The 22,262-nt window shown below is 42.5% G+C and overlaps 1 protein-coding gene across 1 annotated transcript; it reads left to right on the plus strand.

Annotated features, from left to right (window-relative positions):
- The first annotated feature begins 1,591 nt into the window (after nucleotides 1-1,591).
- LOC142151596 (olfactory receptor 10A7-like) lies at nucleotides 1,592-2,524 on the plus strand. Its single transcript, XM_075207451.1, has one exon. The coding sequence runs from the start codon at nucleotides 1,592-1,594 to the stop codon at nucleotides 2,522-2,524; it is 933 nt and encodes a 310-aa protein (XP_075063552.1).
- Nucleotides 2,525-22,262: the final 19,738 nt, after the last annotated feature.

The raw sequence follows: 22,262 nt of genomic DNA on the forward strand, positions 1-22,262 counted from the left end.
GGAAACATGGAGGTATTGCCCATGGCAACCAATCAGATTCTAGGTATAATTTTCTAGAATGTAGTAGATAAGTGATAGCTAGAATCTGATTGGTGGCTACGGGCAACACCTCCACTTTCTTTTTTTAGAAGCTTTAGTAAATCTACCCCTTACCTCAAGAAACGTATCTTTGAGGTCAACCCCCCCTCAATCTCTACATTTGTGTGCAATAGAAACATAGATTTTTTTCCTCATTGTGCAGTGCTGTGGAATTTTGAGGTGCTTTATAAATAAATAAATTATAATAATAATATTGTTTATAATAGCGTTAGCTTGTCAATGATCTTACCTTTTTTTGTTAAAGAAAATAATTTTTTGGTAAAAAAATGTCTGGTATTCCTCTTATTGTTTAAAAGATTCTGTAAGGGCTGGTTTTCTGGAGCAAGAAGAGTGAGGTGTACTCTATTCCTTACTTTAGTCCACATTTTTCTGCCATCTCCTAAGCAGACCTGATTGTGATGATATCTATGTGTTGCTCTAAGAAGGAGTCATTTGTGTGCAACCTCTCTTGCAGGATTGTGGTTCTGATCAGGCCTCTGCAGCAGTAATGTTGTGAGCTGGGAAACGGTTCATTGTAATGTCAGAAGAGAGACTGCTGTGACAGACCCAGGAGGAGATGTAGCAAAGTTACAGGTACAGTTATGAATAGTTCTGCGAGTATTGATTGTATTGTGTACTTATGATTTTCTTGCACTAGCCCAATGGTGTCCAAAGAGTTAGTGAGGCAAATAACTATTATTGAGCTATTTACCCAGATGAGTATATTTCTCTACTAAAGGAAAGAACTGAGCCAAGAGCAAATACTTAAACAATTTTCAGTTTTTTTGCCCCGTTAAATATCTGTAATCGCAATGATGACAGATAACTTTTTAGGGCAATTTACTGTAAAAGTCAAGTTGGGACAGCGCATCTGATAGGAGGCTGTCCTGGCGATTACTTTTTTCAAATGAAGACTCCGGGTTCTGACCTGGAGTCTTTACTGCAGATGCATGACCTAGAGTCATACATGCACAGTTGCCATTTGAGTTAAACAGAGCAGGGCAGAGCAGGAGGACTGCCAGAAAGGGATCTGAAGATCTCTTTCCTGTGATGCTTTCCCCATAGGATTGAATGGCTAGCACCATCTGAAGATGGTGTTATCCACCGGAGTAAAGCTCTAAAAAGCTAAGCTTTTTGTAGCTTGAAAAATGTGCCCACATTGCGAACCCAATAAATATTATGGGGATTGCCGGATTGTGAGGTACTTTGCCTTCGATATCCCCAATATCTCCTGCGTTAGGTTTTTCTTAAATTACCGTTTTATTTAAAAATGCCTAAACCATGCGGAAAAAGGCTTTTCCCACATGGTTTAGGGCTTGATAAGTAGACCTCATAACCACATTAATATAGATTTTCTTAGGTTTTGGTTTGGAACTTGCTTGCTGTCATAGCTGCAGTTTAGTTATCATATAATGCTGAGATTATACTTACACTGTATTTAAATGTTATGCTTGTTATTACAATTAATTATTTTCCATGTTCTTGATAAAAACAGATCTCATTCCAAGAAAACATGGCATTACAAAATACCTCAAAAGTTGCAGATTTTATTTTGCTTGGTTTCCCTCTGTCTTCTGAGCTGAAGAAGGTCCTGTTTACCTTTACTTTAGCTTCATACTTGGTCACTCTGGTGGCTAACATGTTAATCATCACCATTGTCCGGATGAACTCACAACTTCAAACTCCCATGTATATATTCCTCTGTCACTTCTCTCTGATGGAAATTGGTTACACCACAGTCATCATTCCAAAAATGCTGAATGGGTTTTTGGTTGAGAATGTAACCATTTCAATACACGGATGCCTGACCCAGTTTTATTTCATATTTTTTTCTGGTTCTATTGAAAATGTTCTCTTAGCCATCATGGGCTATGATCGCTATTTAGCCATCTGTAATCCTTTACGTTATTCATCCATAATGACCTATTCTGTTAGTTGTTGGTTATCCCTTGGGTCTTGGATTAGTGGATGCCTTGTTCCCATGATGCCAACAATCTGGGTTTCAAAGTTAATTTTTTGTGGTGACAGGAGAGTTGACCATTTTTTCTGTGATTTTGGTCCACTGGTGAAGCTCTCCTGCTCTGATAATACAATGGCAGTAAGAATTTTTGTTGTACACGGTTGGATCGTGATTTTAAACTCCTTTGCTGTAATAATAATTTCATATATCTACATAATATCTACCGTTCTTAAAATCCCATCCATACAGAGTCGGCAGAAAGCTTTTTCTACATGTGCTTCACATTTTACAGTGGTTAGTATTTTCTATGGTACAATTATTTTCACATATGTGAGGCCATCAGCTGTAAACACATCTTATATGAACAAAACCATATCAGTGTTCTACTCTGTGGTGACCCCATTGCTTAATCCTATTATTTACAGCCTAAGAAATGAGAGCATTAAAGTAGCAATGCAAAGCATGATCAAAAAAGTACTACCATAAGATTTAACGGACTATTGAATATAAAGGTATGAAAATACATGACCATGAGGGGCTTCAGTTAAAATACGTACTGAAGAAACTTGGACACGTGGTTAGTAAATCACTGCTATTTAATGACTACAGGACTCCTTGAGGGGTATATATTGCAGAGGCAATACCTCGCTTCCCACCACTACCCTTCTGGTCTATAATTTGGTGAATATGTGGGCTGTGGATACTGAAAGCTTTGCTGGCACATGCTCGCACATATAGTTAGACTAAGATGGAGCAGGCTGTTAATAGGTAAATCATGTTTGTCTGGCAGAGCTTCTGACTGAAACACAGCACAGCAAGAGGAGTAAGGGGCACATTTTAAGAGAGAGGGATTTAAGGGCAACCCACACTCTGTGTCCAATGGAAATGTAATTTTATTTTTATTACCTTCATAATGATACCTATCCATTGTGTTCTCTAAATGCTTGAGAACTCTAGATCTTGAACTTGGAGGTCTGCATCCAGTGGGAAAATTCCACACAGGTATGGAAAGAACATGTGTGAAGGAAATCAGCATCCAACAGAATTGCTAAATAATATGTTCAATAAGGTGTTGATTTCATTCTCAAATTTGACGGCCATTTTTGACTTTCCCCTGGGGATGGTGTCTGCAAAGGTCAAGATCTTGGGTTATATTTACTAAACTGCAGGTTTGAAAAAGTGGAGATGTTGCCTATAGCAACCAATCAGAGTCTAGTCATAATTTATTTAGTGCATTTTACAAAATGACAGCTAGAATCTGATTAATTGCTATAGGCAATATCTCCACTTTTTCAAACCCACAGTTTAGTAAATATACCCACTTGAGTTTTACAGTTTTTCAGTAAATAGCAGCATCTGGAGGTGTGGTAGTTCTAGAGGAAGGACTCTCACATAACTGCTGCCTGTACAGGTTAGGGAGGGAAGTTATTTTATAGTGGATGACTGTTTTAATTGCACTAGACTAAATTTGTAATATTTAAATAAAAATAAAAATAGAATGATATTCTATTTTGCTGTAAAACGTAGGGTACACCCATTGATCACCAATGCCTCAGTGTCACAATCACATGTATGAATCATTTTCTGATTAAGCTGTAATGTTTTAACTGTAAGGTTATTGCCAAACTCTCTAATGTCTGAGTGGATTTCTTTCAATGTATATCTGCCTTAATGTTAAGGACAGCAATGAATGGTATAGAATGATATGTATAAAAAAATCTGTATTTTTTTCTATAAAGCAATTAATGTAAAATTGTATCTCATCAATGATTTAGATAATGAGTTACTTATTATACACTTCAATGATTCTAGCTTAATTCTTTCGGATTTAGCAATTAGTTCTGAATACAGTTCGGTCTATATGTAATTCAGTCTTTAAACAGTTCTTGCTTCTTTATTCGTAGAACTAGTAAGGTTAAAAGTCTGTCTAACCTTCACATCCTCAAAGTATAAAACTGATCAATATAATGAATGTAGGTTAGTAGAATGAGTTTCTGCTCAGTTCTAATAGAAACAAGAAAAAAAAATTCTTTGTGTATGTGGTGTCATAAATGTTATTTATTAAATTGTGAGAATTATTTCTAGAATACCATACCTATTTCCTGCATCTTGTCTAGCAAATATATTTCTTGTCGGTAAGTAACTTAATTAAACCTGTCATTTACTAATTAAGAGAGACTATTAAAGGGAACCAATACAGACTTGAAAACATCTCCTTGAAAAAGTCCTTCCACAGGAACGAAACACGTTGAGGTATACAGTAACAAGTTCATTGACCTATTTATATAAGAAGACCAAGGGCCTGATTCATTAAGGATCTTAACTTGAGAAACTTCTTATTTCAGTCTCCTGGACAAAACCATGTTACAATGCAGGGGTGCAAATTAGTATTCTGTTTTGCACATAAGTTAAATACTGTCAGTTTTTTCATGTAGCACACAAATACTTGAAAGCTTATTTGTACACTGAAATTTAAAGTTGATATTTGTGTGCTACATGAAAAAACAGGCAGTATTTAACTTATGTGCAAAACAGAATACTAATTTGTAGCCCTTGCATTGTAACATGGTTTTGTCCATGAGACTGAAATAAGAAGTTTCTCAAGTTAAGATCCTTAATGAATCAGGCCCCAAGTGCAAGCTTTCCGAACAGGACCCAATCCCTTTACATAAGATACCTGTATGTTGGGAGCGACATATCGGCTGAATTGGTTCAAGGCACAGTGTGGGCTGTGGCCACAGTGGGATTACAATAAATATCACCCAGCTGGAAGCCACTGCATGCTTTGGAAAGCTACACTATTTTAAAGTCTGAAAGACCGGCAAGCCCTGAGATCAATTTCATTATAGGATAGATGCAGGCCCGGCGCTCCCATTAGGCAAGGTTAGGCACTTGCCTAGGGCGCCGGGCTCTGGAGGGCGCCTGGAGGGCGCCACAAGAATGTAAAAAACTGTGCGGCGACCGCTGACCATACCTGTCACGGCCGCCGCACAGCATTCAGATGCACGGGGGAGGGGGGGAAGAGGCTATTGCTCACCACCACCGCCTCTCTGCTCCGTGTCCTCCCCTCCACTCACTAGTGGCAGTGAGTGAAGGGGAGGAGACGGAGCAGAGAGGCGGCGGTGGTGAGACAAGGTAAGGAAAGACGGGATGAGGAGGGAGGAGGGAGGAGGGAGGAGGGCGCCGATTTTTGCGGGGGGGGGGGGGGGGGGCGCTGTTTTTTTCAAAATGCCTAGGGCGCCATGGACCCTAGCACCGGCCCTGGACAGATGGATCACCGCATCAGAATAACTTAGGAAAATGAGCAATTAGAGATTGGCGATTCAAGGTAACATTCCTTTCCCATATTTCTGATATTACTTACTACACATAGAAAACGTAACATTTAAACAACAGAGAAAACCCTGTTGTAGCTGATACGCATATATGATCTTACAGAGCTCAGCAGGCTCGGGCTGGCAGATTTGAGCCCGGGGGGAGCAACAGGCGGCCGCATCCCGTGACACGGGATGTGGCCGCGTCAGCGCACAGGCGGCTGCATCACGTGACACGCGATGCGGCTGCGTCATGGCCGGTAAAAACAGCCTGCCCCTGGAGCTCAGCATCGGACAGATAACTCATTGAGAAATCAATTTGCTAGACAAGATGCAGGAAATAGGTATAGTCTAGAAATAACCCTCATCATTTTTAATAATTACCATTTATGACACCAAGTACAAGAAGAAAATTATTTGTTTTACTCTTATTTTTATTAGAACTGAGCAGACACTAATTCTACTAACCTGCATTCATTATATTTGACACTATGAGGATCTGAAGGTTAGACCGACTTTTAACCTTACTAATTCTACGAATAAAGGAAGCAAGAACTATTTAAAGACTGAATTACATTTATAGACTGAATTACATCTAGAACGAACTATATAGAGCAAACTGTATTCATAACTGATTGCTAAATCCAAAAGAATTAAGTTAGAATTATTGAAGTGTATTATACGTAACTCATCTGAATTATTGATGAGATTAAATTGTACATTAATTATTTTATAGAAATAAATACAAACTTTTCTATACATATTCTATGCCATTCATTATGATTGTACGCTAGAACATTTATTGTGAATCATCTCTTTAGGATAACTGTGCTGAACGCTAGGAGTAATGCACAGGATATGTCCAATATCTATGTGGAATATTAATTTGCAAAAGAATGCACAGAAAAAACCCTCCTAGATTTAAATGAATGTCACCTGTTAAAAATAAGAGCATTAATGATAAAACAAAAAGAAAGTATTTTTTTTATAAAAAAAAATATCCCCATTAAATATATTTATTAGGATGTTCTTAATGTCTCCTGAACATAAAATACATTTTTACAGTTGCTCCTGATTGTAATCACATGTTATACCATGTACATGAGACTGTCATCACTAGTGATCAGGACTAAGACTAGCCCTCTAATGGGAGCAAGAGATCCGGCTGGAAACCAAGTAACTTTGAGATGCCCAGAGCTTGATTTGGATGTGGCTGTGTGCGCTTAAGTTTGGCACGCACTTACTGTACATTGACAACGAACACCCAACCCGGTACCCTTCCCGAAATCGCAGGCTGTCTTAGGTGTCATTTGCACTCGAAAATGTAGCAGACGTCGCTGTGTTCACAGACATATGTCCTGGATCCGAGTGATTTTGTGTACGATGCGCTCAAATTCGTGCCTTTATGAATCAGGCCCACTGTGTTTACCCATACTGCTTGTTCACTGAATTATTATAAAGATTTAAAACAGAGTAAATCTATAATGTTCAATATAAAATGTTCTAGATAGTTTCTTAACACTATATAACATCACAAATAATTAAGCTATTATCAGATCATGTCTGATATAGTTAAATAGACTTTGGTGGAAAAGAACATTAGAGACAAAGTAGAAGACACGTATAATGACTAATAAAGAGGAAACAATCTTTTACAAAATAATGTCTGAGTCTGCTTTGCAATAGATACATAGAAATCCTTACACTTTACTTCTAATAACTCTATAAGTTATTTTGTATTGAACCGTTGCATTGCATTACAGGAGATTTGAATATTGATGATGTTTTCTCTTTTCTGCCATTGTATTACACTTGTTGGACAGTATAGTCTCTTGGTGTATATTTATTAAAGCTTCTAAAACTGAAAAGGGGAATTGTTGCCCATAGCAACCAGAGCTTTGAGGAATCAATAAACAGTTGCCACTCACTAGTATTGTGCTGAACACCAAACTCAATCATTAATCAATTAGTAAACACACATTGATGAAGGGAGTCTTGCGGAGCACTTACTGTAATTAAATACTTTACATTTCGAATTTCAATTTTTCAAAATATCTCAAAAACATTGTGATATCAAATTTCTGAAGGTTTATTTGGATTCTACACACAAAATTGCATGGAAATTGATATATATATATATATATATATATATATATATATATATATATATATATGTATATCTATATCGTGTTAGATGCAAAATGGCTGTTGAGTAGAGTAGTTATTTTGGACTTATCAGCAACATTTCACACTGTTGACCACTCACTTCTCATACAAGTTCTACGTTCCCTAGATTTTTAGGACACTATTCTATGCTGGTGTTAGGTAATTCAAGGCAAGATAGAAGCAGGAGACGAGTTTAAACAACTGTGAATTTATTTTGAATATGTAGAGTAACCAATCATCAGATACAGAGAAAACACAGCTAGCAACTTTCTAATGAGCAAAGAACAAAGTCTCTAGTAATGGTAGTCTCAGTCAGTTGTAGTAATTAAAGATCTTCAGAGACAATGGCAGTCTATAGTACAGTATAACCATTCTGATAGTAGACAATAGTATTCACAGATGCAATACTGGTAATGGAGGATATTCAATATTCCTGATTACCTGAAGGCAGCAAATGTCAAAGCACAACTGAGATAAGCCCAGAGCTCCTGAGTCCAGTATCAGCAGGCACAGTATTGTAGAAAGATTTCCTTCCTAGCCAACAGATAATTCTTTCATATAAGCAGTTCTATGTTCAAGCTGCAGTTCTCACAGAAGAATTCAAAGTAAGATGGATGCCAGAATGCTGAGTTGGAGTACTAATGCTGTTTACCAAGTTACAGAGTCAGAGTTGAAGCAGAAACCAGTAATTGAAGAATCTCAGAGAGCAGGTTGTTCAGATGTCCAGAGTAACTTCTATTACTAACAAAGATTGCATAGAATAGGAGGTTTTTTTTCATGTAAATTTACTTTATTGGTTTTCACAACAGAGTAGATCATACAGTAATCACAAACTGATGAATAGGGTACTCAAAAAACAGTTTGTAAAGTACAATTGTTATTAAGGTAGCATAGGTGTAAAACATTATTAAGCTAAGTTTGAAAAGTAAACAAGGGGGTGGGGCAGGAGGACAAACAAATAGGAAAAAGGGAGAGGGAAGGCAGGGAAAGGGGAAAAATTGCTCCTAATATATCTAAAGTGGTTGTCACGGGCACTAGGAGTCTTTACCCAGGGATCACCAGATGGTAGGCTTACCAGAGCAATGTAGATGGTAATAGGGTACTCTGGTAGCTGGGTGATCACGGAACATGAAATGGTGACCGATGAGATGCTCAGGAAAGTCTATGACTAGCAACACTGGTAATAATGAGGTAATGATACACAAGGAACTGTATGGACAAGGACACGTGAAGGTAGTCAGTGGTCTGCGATAGCAAGTTGTACCACTGCTATAGTGAGGAGGAATGTCCAACAGAAACAAGGAGGTGATGAGAGTCAGCGGTCTGCGGGTAGCAAGTTGTACCGCTGTCTGAGTGAAGGAATGGAACAGGTGATACCGGAAACAGGGATCAGTGGTCTGACATCAGCAAGTTGTACCACTGAATATATATGTGAGGAGGTGCACGGGGAAAACTGCAACACAGGATATACACAGGCACCTTATACACGATCCACAGTAATATGCACAATATAGATATAAATATATATAAATGACTGATCAGGTCTGCAATCTAGAAAGTCTCTTGAAGTAGTCCAGCACAATGATAACACAGTCAATGATGGCAATAGACTCAGCGGATAGCAGACTCCAGAGAGAACCAAACACAGTCCAGCAAGATATGCAATACACAGCACAGTCAATGAGAAGTATGCATACCGTGGTTCAGCAGTAGCAGTCAGATGGGATTGCAGCGGTACCTGAGCGGCTGGAGGCCGACTGGATAGGAAGTCCCTGGATAGGTGAAGCAGCGGTCTAGCAGGTGCAGCGCACAGGTGAGTAGACCAACAGGGACACGAATCCACAGGAGTCAGCAACACGTGGAACTGGACTCATAGGGGACCCAGGAGAATGGAGATGATCCAGCAGAGGGTAGTAGATGAGATACAAATCCAATGCTGACAGGAGGGTAGACCAGTGGAACACGTGAAGGCGTGGAGAGTGGATCAGCAGGAGATGGACGATAGCGTTGACCACCGCAGCAGGACTCAGCGGCACACGGAGGTAACCAGTAGCAACCACAGGAACCAACAGCGATGGGCAACAGGAGTGCAGCGCAGGGCAGGAGCTGTTGATCACGAAGTGTAGCAGATGGTAATGAAAGCGGCAGTCTCGAGGAAGTCACAGCAAAGATGAGATGAGACTATAGTGCACGGAGGCAGCGGATAGAAATCAGCTGGCAGTCACGATGTTGAACACAGGCGAGTTGCAAGCAGGAGACTGTAGTGCACAGAGGCAGCGGATAGTAGTCAGCTGGCAGTCACGATGTTGAACACAGGCGAGTTGCAAGCAGGAGACTGTAGTGCACAGAGGCAGCGGATAGTAGTCAGCTGGCAGTCACGATGTTGAACACAGGCGAGTTGTAAGCAGGAGACTGTAGTGCACAGAGGCAGCGGATAGTAGTCAGCTGGCAGTCACGATGTTAAACCCAGGCGAGTTGCAAGCAGGAGACTGTAGTGCACGGAGGCAGCGGATGGGAATCAGCAAACAGACTTGATGAGAAGCAGGTGAGTGAGGTAAAAGCTGGAGTGCACGGAGGCAGCGGATAGCAATGAGCAAACAGTCACATAGATATAAAATAACGTTGAAGTGGTTTAGAAGACTGTAGTGCACGGAGGCAGCGGATAGGAATCAGCAAACAGTCATGATGATACAGTTGATGGTAGAAGTGGTATGGAACCACAGTAGTAGAAGTGGTTTGGAAACCACAGGAATCAGCAGCGCTGAATACACGAGTAATACAGGAACACCTTCAGAGACTCATGAGGAATGAGACTCCAAGATCAGGCAACGTGGTGTTGACCACAGGTGCTTAATATAGGGAGGTTGCCTGATCTGCCAATTTAGTTAAAGGAACATACACTGGAGGTATGGAAAGGGCTGCGCATGCGCAGTCCCTCAGGATGGAGGACGGCCACGGTTCCTAAATGTCCGGGAAGAAGCACTCACAGTCCGGTGAGTGACAGTACCCCCCCTTTTAAAGGTGGGCACAGAACGCCTGGAACCGGGCTTGTCCGGATTTTTGGAATAAAACTTCTTCAGAAGGGCAGGAGCATTAAGATCTTCAGCTTTGATCCATGAACGCTCTTCAGGACCAAAGCCCTTCCAATGAACGAGGAAACGGAGGACTCCTCGCGAAATTTTTGCATCCAATACCTCAGTAATCTCGAAATCCTCCTCCTGATGAACTTGAACTGGCTGCGGTGCTGAGGGAGGAGTCGAGAAACGGTTGATGATGAGAGGTTTGAGCAAGGACACATGGAAGGCATTGGAGATCCGAAGATTCTTAGGAAGAAGAAGTTTAACACATACTGGATTGATAACTTGAATGATCCTATATGGACCAATAAAACGAGGGGCGAATTTCATAGATGGAACCTTCAAACGAATATTTTTGGTAGATAACCAGACACGATCTCCAATTTTTAGTGGTGGAATAGCCCGCCTCTTCTTATCAGCGAAAGATTTATATTTGACAGATGTCTTCTTTAAACAGGTTCTGACCTGAGACCAGATATTTTTAAAGGTCTGACAAACAGTTTCCACCGCAGGAACTTGGGTGGGCGGGAGGGCAGGAAATTCCGGAAAAGACGGATGGTGACCGTAGACCACAAAGAATGGAGTTTTGGATGATGACTCATGGTACATGTTGTTATGGGCGAACTCAGCCCAAGGGAGTAACTCTACCCAGTTGTCTTGATTGGCTGATGAAAATATCCTTATAAAAGTCTCAAGATCTTGATTGACACGTTCGGTTTGTCCATTGGATTGCGGATGGTAAGAAGATGAGAGTGCTAATCGTATGCCCAAGGTTTTACAAAGGGCTCGCCAGAATCTGGACACGAATTGTACTCCTCTATCAGACACAATCTCAGATGGACATCCATGGATACGGAAGATCTCTTTAATGAAATGTTCAGCCAGGATAGACGAGGAAGGCAAACCAGACAGAGGGATGAAATGAGCCATCTTCGAAAATCTGTCCACTACCACCCAAATAGTGTTATGGTTCTTACTAGGTGGTAAGTCAGTAACGAAATCCATACTAATATGGGTCCATGGTTTGGACGGAATGGGTAGTGGTCGCAGCAACCCTGCTGGGGTTCTGCGGGAGGATTTGAATTGCGAACATAATTCACAAGAAGCAATGAACTCTTTGACGTCTCTCCTCATTGAAGGCCACCAGTAACTTCGAGAGAGGATCTCAAAAGTCTTGTGTTCACCGGCGTGTCCAGAAAAACGAGAGGCATGGAACCACGAAAGGATTTTCCTCCTTAGAGTAGGAGGCACGAGGGTCTTCCCAAATGGCAGCGTTCTGGTGGATGAAGCAGCCAGTGAGATACATTTGGGGTCTAGAATGGTATGGTTGGAAACCTCTTCTATATCAGAGGACGTAACAAAGGCTCTAGATAAGGCATCAGCTTTTTTGTTCTTGGCAGCTGGTTTGAAGGTAATTATTAGTTCAAAACGGGAAAAGAAAAGAGACCATCTTGCTTGACGAGGGTTCAAGCATTGGGCAGACTGGAGATATGACAAGTTCTTATGATCCGTGAAGATCGTCACCGGATGGCGAGCTCCCTCCAACAAGTATCTCCATTCCTCTAATGCGGCTTTGATAGCCAGTAATTCCTTGTCTCCGATGGTATAATTCTTCTCTGCGGGTAGGAGACCCCGAGAATAGAAGGCACAAGGGTGGAATTTTTGCTGTTCCGAGCGTTGGGAGAGAATAGCTCCTAAGCCTACATTAGAGGCATCTACTTCTAGGAAAAAGGGGAGTGTCACATCAGGCTGACGAAGGATTGGAGCCGAAGAGAAGGACTCTTTTAATGTTTGAAAGGCTTGAATAGCCTCAGTAGACCATTGCTTAGGATTAGCCCCTTTTCGAGTCAGGGCCACAATAGGAGATGCAATGGAAGAAAAGTCTTGAATGAAGCGTCTATAGTAATTGGCAAAACCTAAAAAACGCTGGATGGCACGAAGAGTAGTTGGCTGGGGCCAATGTAGTACAGCATTTACTTTGTCAGGATCCATCTTCAGACCAACTCCGGAAACAATATACCCCAAGAATGGAATCTGGGGTAATTCGAATGAACATTTTTCTAATTTACAGAACAATGAATTTTTCCGTAGCCTGGAGAGGACTTCTGCCACATGTTGGTGGTGAGAAGGCAGGTCCTGTGAAAAAATCAATATGTCGTCCAGGTAGACGACGACACATACATATAATAAGTCCCGAAAAATCTCATTGATGAAGCCCTGAAAAACAGCGGGGGCATTACATAGCCCGAAAGGCATTACCAGATATTCGTAATGCCCGTCTCTGGTGTTAAACGCCGTCTTCCATTCGTCACCGGAACGGATTCTGATTAAATTGTAGGCACCACGAAGATCCAACTTAGTAAAAATACGGGCTCCCTTGATGCGGTCAAATAGCTCAGTGATCAACGGAATGGGATACCGATTCTTGATAGTAATGGCATTGAGTCCACGAAAATCTATACAAGGGCGTAATGATCCATCCTTCTTTTTGACAAAGAAGAACCCAGCTCCAGCGGGCGAGGTGGAAGGTCGAATGAACCCACGCTGGAGGTTCTCCCGTATATATTCAGATGTAGCTTGAGTTTCAGGTAACGAGAGTGGATAGACCCGGCCCCTGGGAGGAGTCTTGCCAGGAAGAAGATCAATCGGACAATCCCAAGAACGATGAGGAGGAAGACGTTCAGACTGAGCTTTATCAAAAACATCGGTAAATGAAGCATATTGAGGAGGGAGTCCCGGTGAAATAGCTGAGATGGAAGCTTGCTGTACCTTGAGAGGAATGACTTGGGAAAGGCAATGATGGTGACATTCAGGCCCCCAAGACGTGACTTGAGGGGTGCGCCAGTCAATCTGGGGAGAGTGACACTGAAGCCATGGAAGGCCTAGAACAATCGGACTTGTCGTAACAGGAAGAATTAAAAACGATATCTCTTCATGATGCAGAGCACCAATCTGAAGGGTTACTGGAGACGTACTCTGGGTGATGAGACCGTTGATGAGACGTGATCCATCGATAGCCGTCACAGTAATGGGAGTTTTTAAGGTAATCATTGGTAGAGACCATTGATTAACTAACGATTTGGAAATAAAATTTCCTGCTGCTCCGGAATCAATCAATGCCTGTGACTCAAAGGTTTTGGTAGCAAAGGAAATAGTCACATCAAAAGCGCAGACTTTAGATTTCATAGACGATGGAGAGGACTCCAGGGACCCTAACTTCACCTCTCCAGAACTAGTTAGGGCCTGGCATTTCCCGATCTCTTAGGGCAGGAGCTGAGGACATGAGTGGAATCAGCACAATAGATACAGAGTCTATTCTTGACTCTTCGTTTCCTCTCCTCAGAAGATAACTTGGAACGTCCTATCTCCATGGGAATCACAGCGGGTGACACTGGACGAAATTGAGGGTTAGAGCGAAAAGGTGCTTTAGCAGAAGTCGTTTTCTCAGCCTCTCTTTCACGAAATCTCATATCAACACGATGGCATAGAGAGATCAAATCTTCAAGTGACGAAGGAAGCTCTTGGGTAGTCAGTGCATCTTTAATTTTATCGGAAAGCCCCTGCCAGAAGGCGGCAACTAGGGCTTCAGTGTTCCACTGAAGTTCAGAGGCTAAGATCCTAAATTGAATGACGTACTGGCCTACAGTATGAGATCCTTGTCGCAGACGGAGGATGCTGGAAGCAGCGGAGGTCACACGACCTGGTTCATCGAACACACTTCGGAATGTAGAAATGAATTTGGCACTATCTTGTAATATTGGATCGTTCCTCTCCCACAGAGGGGAGGCCCAAGCCAGGGCTTGTCCTGAAAACAAAGAGATAAGATAGGCCACTCTGGAACGATGGGTAGAAAAATTTTGAGGTTGGAGCTCAAAATGGACTGAACATTGGTTAAGGAAACCCCTACAAGTTTTGGGGTCTCCATCGTACTTTGACGGAGTAGGCAGGTGAAGCGTGGAAGCTATAGACACCTGGGATGGCAATGGGGAAACGGAGGAAAGCACAGGAGCTTCAGTAGTAGCTGTCACAGTCTGTCCAGATGTTCCTTGAGAGGTTAATGACTGATAACACTGAAGTAACAGCTGTTGGCGGGCATCCTGTTGCTCCACACGGCTAACCAGATGTTGCAGCATCTCTTTGGCGGTAGGTTCCACATCTGGGTCTGTCATGGCCTGATCTTACTGTCACGGGCACTAGGAGTCTTTACCCAGGGATCACCAGATGGTAGGCTTACCAGAGCAATGTAGATGGTAATAGGGTACTCTGGTAGCTGGGTGATCACGGAACATGAAATGGTGACCGATGAGATGCTCAGGAAAGTCTATGACTAGCAACACTGGTAATAATGAGGTAATGATACACAAGGAACTGTATGGACAAGGACACGTGAAGGTAGTCAGTGGTCTGCGATAGCAAGTTGTACCACTGCTATAGTGAGGAGGAATGTCCAACAGAAACAAGGAGGTGATGAGAGTCAGCGGTCTGCGGGTAGCAAGTTGTACCGCTGTCTGAGTGAAGGAATGGAACAGGTGATACCAGAAACAGGGATCAGTGGTCTGACATCAGCAAGTTGTACCACTGAATATATATGTGAGGAGGTGCACGGGGAAAACTGCAACACAGGATATACACAGGCACCTTATACACGATCCACAGTAATATGCACAATATAGATATAAATATATATAAATGACTGATCAGGTCTGCAATCTAGAAAGTCTCTTGAAGTAGTCCAGCACAATGATAACACAGTCAATGATGGCAATAGACTCAGCGGATAGCAGACTCCAGAGAGAACCAAACACAGTCCAGCAAGATATGCAATACACAGCACAGTCAATGAGAAGTATGCATACCGTGGTTCAGCAGTAGCAGTCAGATGGGATTGCAGCGGTACCTGAGCGGCTGGAGGCCGACTGGATAGGAAGTCCCTGGATAGGTGAAGCAGCGGTCTAGCAGGTGCAGCGCACAGGTGAGTAGACCAACAGGGACACGAATCCACAGGAGTCAGCAACACGTGGAACTGGACTCATAGGGCACCCAGGAGAATGGAGATGATCCAGCAGAGGGTAGTAGATGAGATACAAATCCAATGCTGACAGGAGGGTAGACCAGTGGAACACGTGAAGGCGTGGAGAGTGGATCAGCAGGAGATGGACGATAGCGTTGACCACCGCAGCAGGACTCAGCGGCACACGGAGGTAACCAGTAGCAACCACAGGAACCAACAGCGATGGGCAACAGGAGTGCAGCGCAGGGCAGGAGCTGTTGATCACGAAGTGTAGCAGATGGTAATGAAAGCGGCAGTCTCGAGGAAGTCACAGCAAAGATGAGATGAGACTATAGTGCACGGAGGCAGCGGATAGAAATCAGCTGGCAGTCACGATGTTGAACACAGGCGAGTTGCAAGCAGGAGACTGTAGTGCACAGAGGCAGCGGATAGTAGTCAGCTGGCAGTCACGATGTTGAACACAGGCGAGTTGCAAGCAGGAGACTGTAGTGCACAGAGGCAGCGGATAGTAGTCAGCTGGCAGTCACGATGTTGAACACAGGCGAGTTGTAAGCAGGAGACTGTAGTGCACAGAGGCAGCGGATAGTAGTCAGCTGGCAGTCACGATGTTAAACCCAGGCGAGTTGCAAGCAGGAGACTGTAGTGCACGGAGGCAGCGGATGGGAATCAGCAAACAGACTTGATGAGAAGCAGGTGAGTGAGGTAAAAGCTGGAGTGCACGGAGGCAGCGGATAGCAATGAGCAAACAGTCACATAGATATAAAATAACGTTGAAGTGGTTTAGAAGACTGTAGTGCACGGAGGCAGCGGATAGGAATCAGCAAACAGTCATGATGATACAGTTGATGGTAGAAGTGGTATGGAACCACAGTAGTAGAAGTGGTTTGGAAACCACAGGAATCAGCAGCGCTAAATACACGAGTAATACAGGAACACCTTCAGAGACTCATGAGGAATGAGACTCCAAGATCAGGCAACGTGGTGTTGACCACAGGTGCTTAATATAGGGAGGTTGCCTGATCTGCCAATTTAGTTAAAGGAACATACACTGGAGGTATGGAAAGGGCTGCGCATGCGCAGTCCCTCAGGATGGAGGACGGCCACGGTTCCTAAATGTCCGGGAAGAAGCACTCACAGTCCGGTGAGTGACAGTGGTACATAGAGAAAGCGTAAAAAAATTCATAGAAAACCTAGATTAATTTTATATTTTACACATGAGCCAGTCAGGTATTTTTCTATAAGACTCTGAGAGGAGAGCAAGAAGGAGAGGTATGTATAGGACATTGTCAACAGTAAGTCTTATAGCTTAAACCATCAAAGGGGTACAAATATCTCAACTGGTGGGAGGCGAGAGGTTATTTCTATTTAATACAGAGACCTTGAAATCTAACCAGGTATCAAAAAAAAGATTCCTAAATGTTACCTGCCGCAGAAGTGATGTCATCCATATCAATTAAGAGATTAATTTTGGAGAACCATTCGGTGATGGTTGAAGGAGAGGAAGATTGCCAATGTTTGGGTATCACCATTTTAGCGGCATTGTTAAGATGCTTTAAAAGGGATCTTTTATGTCTAGAGACTCGTATATTTGCCCAATTCAGGAGCCAGTACAGCAGATCATTAGGAGCATCTTCTCCAAGAATCACACTATAAAGACTTAACACGTTGTCCCAGAAGGGTGTTATTAATGAACAGCCCCACCAAATGTGAAGCAGGTTGCCCAATTCTTTAGGGCATCTCTAACATAAAGTCAATATTCCTATGTTCATATTGCTCAGAGTATCAGGACATCTGTACCATCTAGAGAGCTATTTAAATTGAGTTTCAACTACACAAATGCTTGGGGAACTAGCGTATGACATCTGAAAGATCTTTGTCCACTTGCCCTTCCCGATCTTGTGTCCAAGGTTTCTTTCCCAGAGGATCGCTGTAAAGGACATATAAGTCCTCAAGTATAAGTTCATATAGTTTTGAAATTGAATGAGATGGTTTGTTAGGGCTGGAGCATAACTGCTCAAATGGTGTAGTTTCAACAATAAAATCTTTTACCCCTAGGAAGTGATGCAGTTGTAAGTCTTTTCATTCCTCTGTGTGGGGGAGATTCCATTTCTCTCAGAGCTCACCAGCTGGCCAACCTGAAAAAGATCCTCGCCTCCAACCAGTGTCGGACTGGGGCGTGAGGAGCCCACCGGGGGAATGCAATGATAGGGGCCCATGAAATAGTGTGTTTTCCCCCGACACAAAACCAGAAGGGGTGTGGTCAGCCACCAGAGGAGTGGAAGGAAAGTAAAATAACTGCCCCAGTCACCTTACCTAACTGTTTAATTTCTTCTTCTGGCACAGTGTCAGGAGGCAAGGATCATCACTCAGGTGACTGGGGCAGTGATTCTTATTTCCTTACAAAGCAAACGCAAGATTTCTACAGAGGGTTTTCATTCCATGCTACCAGAGCCGACATGACCTACCATTATTGGCTATCATTTTAGCCAGTTCGAGGCTGCTTTCCAATTCCTTCCTATCCACTTCATATACACCGGAAATGCTGCATGCACTACTGTTAGGTGCACGCAGCTCATCTTTCACAAGCAAAGTAGTGTGAAGCAGGACATACCTCCAAACTGTCCTTGCAGTGGGGACAAAGTCCTTACTGACCAGGACAATTGTCCAAAATCGGGACTGCCCCATCAGAATCAGGACATATGGCAGACTGTCCTACTCTCTCCTACCTGTTCTTGCAGTTTTCACTTCCTGGTGCTGGTGTCTTAAGCTCATTTGCTGCTTGTCTGGATCCTGGAATGTTGGGGCCCTGTTTGGAAAAAGGGATAGGTACATGAAATATGGAAAGCCGAGCAATGAGTGAACCCACTAGGCCTCCCTCCCCCAACTAGCCCCTACGTTAAATGAAAAGCAGCCAAGTTTAATAAATAGGCCTCAGCCCCAACATTAAACTAATAGCATTCACATTTAATAAATAGACCTATTTCTCCGCAACCTGCCTGACATTAAATAATAAGTATTCACATCTAATAAATAAAGCCACCCCCCAAGTAGCCTTGAATTTAAATAATTTAGTACACATTTAATAAACAGCCCTCTCTTTCCTTAAAATCAGGACAACATTCAATTATTAGCCCCCAAACTATCGCAGCATTAAATTAGTAGGTACTATCATTACCCCCATTTAAATTAAATAGCTCCCACCAATAAATGAATATCCCATACTGTCTAAGAACTGGCCCTCACACTATATTAATAGGCAAAGCAGCCCCTGCCATAGCACATAAAGAGCCCTCTTTCCCACCACAGTTACCTTCTTCACTACCCACCCCCACGTTGGTTCTCTCAACCTATACACAGTCTGGGCGTATAATACAGTTCATCTACTGAGATTTATAGCAAGGATTCAGAACAAGGCAAATGATACTGAGCACTCCATATGTACATCACATACACACAACAACTACATCTAACACACTGAAGAAGAAATATGGTACCGAGCTCGGCTGATATTAAAAATAGGAATATCACCCAGGGTCACAATCTTTCGGGGAGATTTATTTTTCACAATAATAGTCTTTATTAAAGGTTTTTGAGAAAGCAAAAGAAAGAGACGGAGACACGAATCCCGAAAGGGGTGGGTGGGGTACAGAATTTTCAGTGAGATTTAAAAAAAAATGAGCCTGTTTCTTTAAGTTACTATGTTAGTGGCTCAAATACTACAGAGCGAATGACTAAAAGACGAACCCTCAAATGTACTTTGATTTGCACTATTATAAACACAAAATAAGCTATTTCACAATGTTATGAATTAAAAACGACACTATATTATATACAGTATATATAACACTTCTAGACATGCACTAATTCACATGTGTCTATCCTAATACAAACATTGTATAGAAGTAGTGTCCTTGAAAATTGATAAATCACTCAAAAAATAGACACACATTTGACGGCGCACTGCAGAATGTAGGCCCCGGCGATTGTCAATCCCAATCCCAAAATATTTGCAATTACAGCCTTTTTGAGGGCAGCTAAAATATTATTTTTTATGCTGTACTTCACAAAATGTAGCTTTATATAGGTAACATCACACTATGTAACTTTGAACAGTACTATGCCTAAAGAGCCCATCAGCACAGCCTCTGATTGACTGTATACAGCATTTATCATTAATTTGTGTCAGCTTAATTAATCAGAATTAGTAGAACACAATAGGGTATGTTGCACTACAAAACAATCCTAGTTTTTTTTTCATCTAGTAAAGCACATATGTAATGACACCCACCTGTCTCACTGCCCCTATACTACCAACAGTGACTTACAATCCAAGTCCCTTCCCCCCAGGACTCTCTAACCTGTAAGTTCACTTACCTGTCAGCGTCTTCTCTTCTCTCTTCCCCTGCTCCTGTCAGCTGACACACATGTGACCTACTGATTCACACTGCCGCGCCGTCGCGGTTAGTATTCGTTGTGCAGGGAGCAGTGCATAGTCTGTGTCCTGCCCTCCTAGGGTAGGTGAGGGACTCTCAGGCAGTGGGGCCCACCGGTGATTTTACCGGTACCCTGGTGGGCCAGTCCGATGCTGCCTCCAACTAGAGTCTAATGGCAATGAGGTTTAGCCCTGGAGGAAACCGAATATTCGCTACGAATGACATCAGAGGGGAGACCATTGATTAAATAATTTTCTGACAGTGGTTTGATAATAGCCAAAGATAAACGGAAGTTTAAGATATCCTCTGTGTTTCGATCTGTATCATAATTTTTTAGATGTCTGAAAACCACTTAGGCGGTATGTGTAATGTTTTGGCCAATGGGTTCATTTTGATGTTTTCATGTTGATCTGCCTATCCAGCTGAAGTTTGAAACTCTTTACAGTGTGTTTGGTAAACAGCGGCAAGAAATTATCCCGATAATGTTGAGTCAACTCATTTGTGATATACACTCCCAAATATTTAATATGAGATACATGCCATACAATGGGGAAGGCTTGTTTCAGACCCTCTACCACTTGGGGTGGTGTGGTAAGGTTTAGAGCCAAAGATTTGGAATAATTTACTCTATAATTGGACAGTGTGCCAAATTCTGTGAATTCCTTCAACAAATTGGGAAGTGATATGACTGGATTGGTGATAGTCGTGAGCATATCGTCTGCGTAATTGGCAAGTTTATTTTCTTTATCCTTAATCTTGATCCCTGTAATATCAGGGTTTTATTCTGATTGACAATGCAAGAGCTTCCATGCAGATAACAAATATCAATGGGGAAAGAGGGCAGCCCTGCCTAGTACCATTTTTGATGTTAAATGAATCAGAGATGGAACCATTAATCTAAATTCTAGCAGATGAAATTTTATAAGATAGTATCCTCTGGTAGCAGGTTGCACCAATGCCCCAGGTGCCCGGACAAAAATTCCCAGCTGACCCTTTCGAAAGCTTTTTCTTCATCAGTCAACAGGAGTGATATCAGAACCCAAGACATAGTGGACAAGGACCAACATTTTCATTGTATGATCTCGGCCTCACAGCCTGGCACAAAACCTACCTGATCGCTGTACACAAATTTTGTCAGCAAGAGTTTCAGCCTGTTTGTTAGCAGTTTAGCAAATCATTTTACGTTGAGAATACCTATGGGGAATAGGGAAGGGTCCTTTCCCTCCTTGGGAATAACAGTTATATGCGTCTCTAAGGAGAAAGGGACTCCACCTGCTTCCAAAAGAAGGGGCGCAATATGTCTTTGAATATCTTATAAAGTTGATTGTGAAGCCGTCGGGTCCCTGACTTTTACAGTTGGGGGTAGAAACGATCGCCTCCTCTAGTTTCATGAGGGGGAAAGGGTACCTCTAGGAGGTCTCTGTCCTCTGAGGATAGTGTTGGGAAGCCGATCCGAGATAAATAAGCCCTAATGGCCGACTGTCTCTTCTCATCCCCTGTGGAGATAGCATCTCCATGTAAACTATATGGCTTGGAGTAATAAGAGCAAAAGGTGAAGACAGCATTTTCTGTTTTATAGCATATTTTAACTTTCTCATCCTTAATGGAGTGAATAAAAGAGACTGCTCTTTGAGCTCTAAGATCCCTTGCTAACATTTTGCTGGGCTTATTGCCCAATCAGAGAAATCTGCTGCAACACTTTCGGAAAAACAGTTTGTTTCTGTCATGAGTGGTTTATTAAGTGCAGTTCTTGCCACTGTTAAATCTGCAAATGAGTCATTGGAAAGGGAGGATGTGTTGGTGGTTTCAAGTATTTTGAATCTTTGAAATAAAGCTTCCTCCTGATCCTCTCTTTGTTGCTTAAGCAATCTACCAAACTGAATACAAATACCCGGATGATGTCACGAGACTCAGTTCCTGCTTCTTCTGACGTCCCGGCTGTCGCTATGGCAACCGGGACGTCACTTCAGGAAATCCGGCCCGACGGTTGCCAGGGCAACGGTTGGACGCCGAGAACTTTACCCAGGCGCTCTGGGCGCAATAAAACAGCTGGGCACATGCGCAGTCTAGCGCAACCTATAGGAAATTAATCAGGCAGGGGCTGTGACTTGTTTCAGAGCTAGGCTCTGATTGGCTAGCAGGGGTATTTAGGGCAGTGAGGACTGAGCCTCACTGCCGGTTATAGCGTTCTGTCCTCAGTTCTGCTACCTGCTTCTGCTCCCT

This window comes from Mixophyes fleayi, chromosome 1, assembly GCF_038048845.1.
Source record: "Mixophyes fleayi isolate aMixFle1 chromosome 1, aMixFle1.hap1, whole genome shotgun sequence".
Classification (NCBI taxonomy): domain Eukaryota; kingdom Metazoa; phylum Chordata; class Amphibia; order Anura; family Limnodynastidae; genus Mixophyes; species Mixophyes fleayi.